The sequence below is a fragment of the Mus caroli genome, chromosome 7 (assembly GCF_900094665.2).
Source record: "Mus caroli chromosome 7, CAROLI_EIJ_v1.1, whole genome shotgun sequence".
NCBI lineage: Eukaryota > Metazoa > Chordata > Mammalia > Rodentia > Muridae > Mus > Mus caroli.
Window position 1 is genome coordinate 53,711,434 of NC_034576.1, and position 10,504 is coordinate 53,721,937.

The 10,504-nt window shown below is 37.7% G+C and overlaps 1 protein-coding gene across 1 annotated transcript in view; it reads left to right on the forward strand.

The window, feature by feature from the left end:
* The window catches only part of Nell1 (neural EGFL like 1), an 807,173-nt gene that overhangs the window by 643,918 nt on the left and 152,751 nt on the right, over positions 1-10,504 (forward strand). The window contains exon 15 of the mRNA XM_021166735.2: positions 3,364-3,459. Coding sequence (XP_021022394.1) covers positions 3,364-3,459 — 96 coding nt within the window. The remainder of the gene's footprint in view (positions 1-3,363; positions 3,460-10,504) is intronic.

Genomic DNA, 10,504 nt, shown 5'->3' on the forward strand with positions numbered 1-10,504 from the left:
GGGCACAGGGGAAAAATTCCTGAATAGAACAGTAATGGCTTGTGCTGTAAGATCGAGAATTGACAAGTGGGACCTCATGAAACTACAAAGCTTCTTCTCCAAGGTAGTTAAGTTTTGGATGACATAGCCTTTTTGGGAAAATAAAAACCACTTAGTTTTGTTTTAATTATTTTTAGTTTTTGTTTAATGAACAAGGGGGCAATTGTTTCCTACTCCAGATAAATTTCTTTTAAAATTGCTATGTGCCTAGATCTATGAGATGTAAGCAGATAGACAAAAATGTATTACCAAGTAGCTAAATGAACTGAATACTCATTAAGTATTATGATATCTGGTGATATTTTATGTTTGAATTTTAATAAACTTCTTTAGCTATAATAGAACTATTTAAGAAAGAATAAACTTGCCTTTCTGAGCATGGGATTGCAGGTTAGCTTGCATTGTGACAAATGAAAGACCATAGGTTTTTGTAGAAAAAGCTGTTTGCTTGAGCCATAGCCCTGCCAGGGAGTGACAAGGTAGTCTTGGTTTCTGAACCTCACTGTAAACATTTTTATATTAAAATAATAACAATTCTAAGATATTTCCATATCGATATCATCAGTATGTATTGGTAAACTTTTGTAAGACTGGTTTATTTTTTGAAGGTCCTTAAATTTTTTATTATTTTATTTTATGTATATGTGTGACTTCTTTGTGTGTATGTCTGTGCACCATGGACATGTATTCCATGCAGAGGACAGAAGTAGGCACCAGATTCTCAAGGAACTGGAGTTGCAGATGTTTGTGAATCACTATGTAGAAGGTGGAAATTGAATGTGGATCTCCTAGGAGAACAGCCATTTCTCTTAACTGTTGAAGCTTCCAGGAAGATATTTAATGTCTTGACACCAGTCTGTACTTCATAGTCACCATGATGCTGCTACCAACTAATTTTATATAACTATGCATACAGTACAATCTAGGTAAAATCCTTTATAATACAAACTCATCTCATTATCATAGAGCTCTTTACATATTCACAGATTGTTCCAAAAGCCTCACATGCCCCTCACAGATTCTCATATTATGATCTTTGTGTAAGAGATGGTTTTATATAAAACCAGGAACACATACATACTCAGCTTTTAACATGGTCTGTAGGTCCTAGGTAACATCTCTCTGTATACTAAGGAAAGTCAAGCTGAACTTTCTCCTTCCAGCCATGCCATCTTCTGCCACCCCCAGAAGTCTGCTACCTGCTTCCCTTTGTTACTCCTACTCTGCAGAAAAACTTTGTTACGTTACTGTGATCCACACGTATACTTTAAATATCTCACTGAAAATGCCATCCACAAGAGCTTACACTGTGTGATTTCTCAAGTTGCATCTAGGTTTCTTGATGGATACACCAAAGCAGATTTTGCCTAAATCTTTCATTACTCTCTCTTTCTTTTTTTTTTTCTTTCTTCTTTTTGTTTTGTATCAGCATGGTAAGATGCTGTAGAGTAGAAAATAGTCCTTCAATTCCAAGGTCTGCACTCTCCTCCAGCACAGAAAGCAGCTCAAAATTAATTGCTGAATCTGTAGAATATGAATTTACCCGAGAGATAGTAAATGATGTGGAAAACAGCAACATTGTGATAAGTTCTACCCCTTTGGCTCATTCTCAGCTATCTAAACACACCCTGTGGCTTTTTATAGCTAGACTCATATTAATTAAGCAATGATGGCAACATACGGCCAGGACATTTTTCCAGGGTGACATTTTCTTAGTACAATTAAAATTTAAAACTCTTGTGCATGCAGCTCTCATATGAGTACAAAGAACTCAGTCTTAACTGTGTCAATCAGCTGCATTATTAGCAAATTTCAATGACTGTATTAGTCAACAGATCATATGATAGGTTATATGGTAACACCCTTCAGTAATTTATCCTGGATGGAAATGATGCAGAATTACAGGGGTGGGAACTTTCCTATCAGAGCAACCTGCAGAGTGGAGAATAAGCCATCCAGCAAGGACCTTCTATAAGTTCCAGGGGACACATGCTGAGATTAGAGGACAACAATGAGCAAAAGCGTTTTAGCTACTTGTCCTTCACGGTGGAGTGGGTTGTGTTAGGGTGTGAACTGTGTGTGTAAAGGGACAGTTGTGAGAGCTGCTTTGCTATGGTGTATTACTAGAGACCCCCAGCCTCCCTCAGCTGGGAAACATGTGGGGGTAAAATCTGGGTTTCGTTTCTGTTTCAGTGATAAAACATCCTGATGAAAAGCAATGTAAGTTGGTAAAGGGCCCACAGTTCCAAGTCATACTTCTGTTGGAAGTCAAGGCATGGATGAGCTAAAAAAGCTATCCACCTACTGTTTGTGTGGAGAGAGAGAGAGAGAGAGAGAGAGAGAGAGAGAGAGAGAGAGAGAGAGAGAGAGAGAGATTAAATCCAAAGTGCCTTGCCTGCTTGCTTTTATTCAGCTAGCTTCCTCTTCTGTTGTACTCTTCATGTTCCCCTGACTGGAGGATTGCAGTACCCACACTGGACTGGGTCATTTTATATCAATTAGCAATCAATATAATATCTTATAGAAAAGCCCACAGGGCAGTTTGATGTCACAGGAGAGTCTTCATTAGGTTCCCGTCATAGGTTATTCTCTCTTGTATCACATTTACAATTAACATTAAGGGTCTTAGGTGGGGTGGGGTAGATTTGTAACACTTACCAAAATGTGGAAATTATGTCTATATCCTTTCAAGGCATTTTCACATTCAGATAATTTTCCCAAATCAAGAATTTGGGATAAGCTAAACATCTTAGCTATGAAAATAATGGGTTATTTATGGAGGCAAAAGACTGGAGCCAGCTTAAATGTTCACTAGTCAATGATTCATTACTTTTATTGTTTTATAAAAAAATTGAAAAAGTAAAGAATATATTGCCATAAAAGATAATATAAATGATACTTATTGGGAAAAATAGGTTCTAAGATGCTGGGTATTAAAAAGTCGTTGCTCCCAACCTCACCTTTCACTTTTGAGCTATTTGTCTCAGATGATTTCAAAGAAATCAATAAAGATGGCAGAAGAAGCCTCTGCCAATGCCAGTTCTCAGTTAGCACATGTCAGGTTCAAGTACAACACTTTAAATCAATGATTTCAGTTATCTTCATATAAAGCAGTGGAAACATTGTTATATTTATTACTTTATATACATAGAAAAACTTGAATATGCCAATACAGAGTTGTATTCCCTGGGATGGATACACACAACACACACACAAACATATGTGTGTGTATATGTATATATCTGTATGTGTCTGTGGGGTGATTGTGTGTGTGTATGTGATCTAGATTATGTTAACTAAACAAAGTCTTTGCTTCCATTACAGCATTCTGTGAAGAGGGTTGCAGATACGGAGGTACCTGTGTGGCCCCTAACAAATGTGTCTGTCCTTCTGGATTCACAGGAAGCCACTGTGAGAAAGGTAAGATGAATCTGACTTACTTTAAAGGTGTGTGGGTAGGTAGGGGAAGCAAGTCAAAGAAAATAAATAAAAGCTGTTTCCCTCAGGGGTCTCTGTGAGCTGACTTAACACATTTGATAGTGGACTTTCCAAAGCTGGTCCATTTTGATGACAGTATTGTGTAATGGGCCTTTTCTTTCTGGACCCAGAATCTTTTTTTTTCTTTTCCTTTTTCTTTTAAATTAGGTATTTTCTTCATTTACATTTCCAATGCTATCCCAAAAGTCCCCGATGCCCTTCTCCCCACTCTTTCCCCCATCTCCCACTTCTTGGCCCTGGCATTCCTCTGGACATAGAATCTTATACACCCTCCCTTCAATGTATCTCGCTTAGCCAGGCCAAGCCTTTTCTCTGCTGTAATTTGCTGTGTGTTTTTATTCAGTACTAATTAGAGATAAGGCATGATGAACTGACCTGCCCTACTTATCATCAACCCAGTAGCTGTTCACAAAACTCCTGGAATTATTACAATCTGCTGTGTCGACAGAACCTGAATGGGCAGCACTGGTCTTTGCATAAAAGCATGTTAAATAATTTTGGCAGCAGGATTATTAGTGTGCTTAGGATTTTATTTCAATATTGGTTTATTAGGTATATTATCATTCAGGAACTTAATAATATAAGGCAGGTAATATCAGTATGTTCCCACTTCTGTACCTATCTGTTCACATTAAATGTGGCATTCACACGTGGCACTGTTTAGCAAAGTCTAATCCACCTGGTGATTGGGAATGCCCTTCCTGTGCACATGAGAAACTTATAGTATTTTACACTAGCATGCATAAGTAAACTTCTATTTGTTTCTACCATACATTTTCTGAGATGCACTGTGCTTTCCTGAGTCTGGATATCACGTCATAGATTAGGAAAATGGGCATGATGCTCTATGTAGCCTTATTAGTCAGGTAAATGGAGGTATACTTAAATGTGTATTGTGTAAAGAATATAATGCCTAACTCCAAAAATTTAACTATCATGTTCACTAAACTGTATGAATGGCAAATATTCATAAGTAGTAAGAGGTTTTGGAGTGTGTTTTATGCAATAAAATAATAAAATATTTAAATGCAGTTCAATATTTTGAGTAAAAATAAATTGTAGAATATGGAGAAATAAATTTTGCCTAAAACAAACTAAAAAATTCATAGATCCATTCCCACCCAAGGATTAAAGAGTATTGAGGATAAAGGGGCAGAATCATGCTAGAGTCAGATGATGGAGAGGAGGTAGGAACACTGTCTTCTAGATTCAACAGACAGTTGCGGTCATGCATGTACAAGTCTGTGGTTATCTGTACCAATCCTGCACATATATAACCGAAGTCATGGGAGTAGGATGGGAATAGTTGGGAGGAGGAAGCTGTGGCTGGTAGTGGATAAGAGAATAAGAGAATGCTATGGGGAGTGGATGTGATATCAACACATTTCAAACAAGTAAGAACCTGTCAGAAAACAAATTAAAAATATATTTCTGAATCACTTCCCCCAGACTAGGGGAATTGGAACAGGAACAGCGGTTCCACAAATTTCCATTTCCACCGAGAAGCACTGGGTACTTCAAAATTTCATCTAAATATCTACTACATATTTTAAGATTACAAATCACTGAAGGGAGCATTGCTACACAGTAGGGCCAAGGGTCAGTAGCAGTCCCAGGGAAGTTACTGAGGATCCTTTTGCTCTATCAATCATCCCTTTGTCCTATTTTCCATATACTATAGAGATATTTGAAGCACTCCTTATTCTTTTGCCTCTAAAGTGAAGCACAGCAAAGTGTGGTTATAGAAGAAAATCAAGACCAGAGACAGAAAGGAAATGTTTCTAGGCAAGTCCTTTCTCTCTAGATAAATATTCAAGTTGTAACCAGCAATTCCACATGCTTGAATTCTCAAAGCATCTCCCATGGAAAAGATCCGTTAATGTAAAAATCTGTACGTGGTATTTCTCTGAGCACATTCATCCATTTAATTCTGGCCAGTGTTCTGTGGGATTCTTCAAAGAAAGGATCAAATGCATGCTTTTCCAATTAGTTGTGCACAATGGATCTGGGTGAGTTGTATGGAGATTATTGCAAGCCTGTCCTCTCTGGGTTGAATTTGTGTGTGTGTGTATTACTCAGTATGAACATCAAGTCTATTGGCTCCTGAGAAATTCTGCTTTCATGAGAATCTCAGAGCCAATGGCAGCAGGCTGGTACTCTGTATGAGCCTGTGGCTCAATTGCACCAAATCTATTTGTTTTGGTGCAGGGCTAAATGGGCTTACTTGAGCCAGTTATATTTATACATGTTTCTCTGGATCCTCAAGTTACTGTTTTTACTCAATGCTTGTGATATTTACCCTCTCAAAATTCAAGTGCACTTGCTTTGGTTGCTAAAGTTGTTCTTTTAAACACAATGTTATCTGTAATGGGTAAAATGACAGACACCATTTGTATATAACACAAAGATCAATAACTCTCCACTTCATTTCTGTTGAGGTGGGTTTGTTAAACATCAAGTTTTCATTTTGTCCCTGTTCTTTCCTGGACACGTCATATTTTTAAATTTACTCTTTGGGTATTTCTTCTTTATGCATTTGGCATGATTTAGTTTCATGTCAACATGGAGATTTATATAGACTAAGAGGACCATAATGCTAGGTCCTATTATTCTGCTAGATGAACATAGTATTAAACTGCCCCTTGGCTTTTTATCTTTATTCCCACAGATTATTGCATCCCTCAACCCTCATCAGAGAAGTTTGTTTTTACAGTAGCTGGTTATTTCTACAGAATCCCAGAACTAGACAACACACAGAGAATAAAACAAACTTCTCTGATCAGCTGTTAATGGGACTTTTTTTCATAAATGGGACTTTTATATGACTTTCTACACAAAACTATGGTATCCCCCTTGGAAAATGACACAAGGAGTAGATGTCTATAGCAGAATATTTTTTATAGATATTACAACACAATGACACATGGATTCACAGCAGCTCTGATATGCAGGAGACTTGTACAAGATCAAGCCAGCCAGAAACCCAGCATGGATAGGGGTTGGGCTTGTAAAGTTCCACCACCTAGTTGAGAAACTATTGGGAATTAATGGTTGCTAGGGAAGGAAGAGTCAATTTTCTTCAGGGATGCCTTCCCTGGAAATCTCCACACGGACCAATAAATGGTCCCAGGGCTACAGAGACAACACTAAATAGACTCAGTAGGGTTGTTGTGGCTTGTTTGTTTTGGGGGTTTTGTTGGTTTTTTAGAATGCATGAAGTTGGAAGGTAAAAGTTCAGGGCTTTGGAGTGGGCACTAGATCACAAGAAGTCTCCAACTTGAATCCTTTATCTACAGAAGTTCTGTTTCCCTGCCTATTAGTAGCCTGGTGGCCCTGACAGACTGACAGGTGATTAGGATTATTTTCAAGGCAGATACCTGCCCTTCACCTCAATCTTAGTCCAAGTGCAGAGAACCATATGCCAAGGTTTAACTTCTCCTTTGTCCTGCCATGTACTGGGGACAGGCCCTGAAACTTGTAGACCAGCATGAGCTACCAGGTGCTATGTACCTTGTCATCTGGAGAATGCTTCTAGGTGTTCTTGAAACCTCCTAGCCCCAATCCTACCCTGGGATGGGTTTTAAAGGGAAATTCTTCTCATACTGAAAGTGAGATCTTGACAAATAGTCTTCATCCAAGGAAGTTCTCCCCTGGGTCCATGAGTGCCTGATGCTGGATTTCCTAAGTTATAAGTCCAACACAAATTGCATGTAAAGGTTGCCTTAGACAGAATGCATCATAGTGAAAATGAGGGTAGAAAATGCCATTGGGATACTTGGAAAAAGAGTCCAGGAGTTTAGGGCTGTTTCTGGTAGCATTGTCAGCCAAATTTCTGTAAAGCTGTTAGCACCTTTGCTGTTCAGAAAGGAGCCAATCATTTTAACAGATTGACATTCACCATAAAATAAATGAAGGCTATTAGGAATTACCCTGTCTAGGCTGCATGCAGAAAAATAATAGCTATTTAGGTGGCAGGCAGTGCTTGCCTCCCACAAGGCAAGCCTGTACTACTGAACTGTGAAAGTCAAGAGTTTGTTTCAGAGTCTCATTTTTAATCCTTTGTTCTGGAACGTACAAACACCACTGTGACGTGAAGGGTACTGGCTAAACAGAAACCAAGGTAGTTTTCTGTGACCCTGTCACCACCCAGATATCAGAGTTACTAACTTACCTTAACACATCCTTGTAAGCCTTTGTGTCTAAGAACATGTACCACACTATAGATCATGTAGAAAAAAAGCTCACTGAAGCTTCAAGCTAGATCTAGAATGAATATAACTCAGGACTCACTTCACTCTATTCCAATAAGATTCATTGGTTAGAAAAGTCAGCTATCAGTGTACAGTTTGGTCCAAAATAGGATGGATCAAAGATCAAGATCTATGCATTCCTCCTGGTGTTGGTTGAAATGATAAGCAGTTTCTGATGTCATGAGGTAAGGTGGTTTTATCACAGTCTCCAGTTAAACAGAGACCTCAAAATTATCTGTGGATGAATGCAGTTTTGACCATGTGGATGGAGGTCATGAGGAGAGGTTCTGGAAGATTATTGTATTAAAGGATGCCTTGCTATGAAAATCTTTCCTGACCTCCCTAGTCCTTAAAAGATAAGTGTCAAATTTTATAGCATGTTCCATAAAGACCTGTGTAATTAAACCTTTGCCTCTCTCTCTCTCTAGCTTTATCTCTTCCTCTTCTTAAGTCTGAAAGTTTAGACCATTTTAAACTACTCTCAATCAGTGTATGTTTTCAGATATCTAAGCTGTTCTTGGCATTTTTTCTCTTTGCCTACAAGATATACAGGCTTAAATATTTATCATGAATATATGCAATAACCAATAAGAGGAATGTCTCGTTGTTGAAAGTCCCTAATAATTCAAAACAAATTTATTATCTTATATTCTTTCTTGTTCTTTCATATTCTCTATGTTGAGGTAATAAATCCACCTGTTTATCTTTTTCATTGACCACCCAAACCATTTAACCCAGTATTTGAAATTCATGTAGAATCTGTGCTGGATAGTTTATGTCAACTTGACACTGGATAGTCATCTGAGAGGAAGGAACTTCAATTGAGAAAATGCCTCCATATGTCATGATATTCATGATATCAGTGTCACACTCACTGAAAAAAAGTAGTTACCAAGCTCCTATGTGCTAGTTGCCTAAGCAGCAAACCTTTTTCTAGTTCTTATTCTAAGACTCACCAACAGCTGATATTCTGGAGGTGGCTGTGTGCCAGCCATTGTGTATGTGCTTAAATAGTCTAAAAGAGCGATATCATTATCATTCTTGTTTAATAAATGAGGGGACTGAGGGTTGAAGGGATTGGCATGTTGGAAATCACACAAATGGGATTGGTGTGTATATCTATAGCATTCCATGCAATTTCTGTCGATTTTTTTTTTGGCTCTACTTTTTGCACTATTAAAATATTCTTGACAATCTTTCATTTTTCTTCTGTTCAAATCACTATCATTTCTATCATCTCAGGTTTCATAACTTTTCAGAGTTTTAACAGCAAATTTTTGGTAAGTGATATTTTCAAAGTTTATAATCCTAGATGCAGACAGAGGCAAAAAAATAAAGAAAATAGAAAATTTTATAAAATATTACAAAATTTTACTGAAACATACAAAGGATTGTGAGTTACACAAAATATAAATAGATAGCTTGATGGATTTATTTATTTTAACTTGGCATCTCATATACTTCAGGCTGCCGAAATACTATAGCTGATGATAACCTTGAACTTCTGATCCTCTTGCTTCCAGAGATCTGCGATGGCAGATGTGCATCTTTGTGCCCAGTTTACAGTGTTTTGAAGACTAAACCTGGGACTTCATGTATTCCTGGCAAGCCTTTGTCAACTAAGCTGTGTCCACAGCTCCCATTCTTCTTTTAAATTAGTGGAACTATTCTTTCTTTCTTCACAGAGTTGGGGGTTAATTCAAGTAATTGATAACTATATTAGATTTCCTTTCATAGTTCCATAAATAACTACAGTTACTTTCAGTTGGAATGTTACAACTCAATAAGTTGACTTATTGACATCTTGACTATGACATGGCATGAACAGGTTCTTCTGTGATCATGACTTTTTTTTTTTAATGCTCTTTTGCTTGAAGTTTCTTTTCTTACTCTAGATTTGGAAACTTCCTTGTTCTAGTTTTATCCTGTAGACTTTATATACATGTATCATAGCTCCTTCTTCTGTCTCATGGATTCTAAGGTTTGGTATTTTGATCATATCCCCAACTCTTGAACACTGATTGCTGTGATGATTGTGTAGCTTTTCTCTTTACAGACCATTGAACATGTCTCCCTCCCTGTCCTCCACCTGTGATGTCCTCATTCTCTCTCACCTAGCAAGCATAGTAGTAGCAGGTGGTTTCTTCTGTGCATTTTCCTTGGCTCACTGAGGTTGTTTCCCCTTTTATTTCTACATATTTTCAACTTCAGTTTTCTTGTTGATCTTTCCATCGATGTAGACTTTCCTCCTAGGTTTCTGGTTTTCTTATTCATTTTAAAGACTTTGTTCTTTGTGGATTGACGTTCCTAACTTCTAGAGTAAAATCATCTGCTTTATCCCATCTGCCTGAGGACACATGACCAGAAGTCATGTCTCCTTCCTTTTAATGTTTCTTGGGTTTCAGTGTTCTGATTTGTACATTGGCATTTGGAATGCTTTGTCTGGTTTTATTTGGGAATCTTTGTTGAAAAGCTCCTTCTTAAGAACTCAGTGTCTCTGTAACTCCTTCCATGGGTGATTGTTTTCAATTCTAAGAAGGAGCAAAGTGTCCACACTTTGGTCTTCGTTCTTCTTCAGTTTCATGTGTTTTGTAAATTGTATCTTATATCTCGCTATACTAAGTTTCTGGGCTAATATCCACTTATCAGTGAGTACATATCATTTGAGTTCTTTTGTGATTGTGTTACCTCACTCAGGATGATGCCCTCCAGGTCCA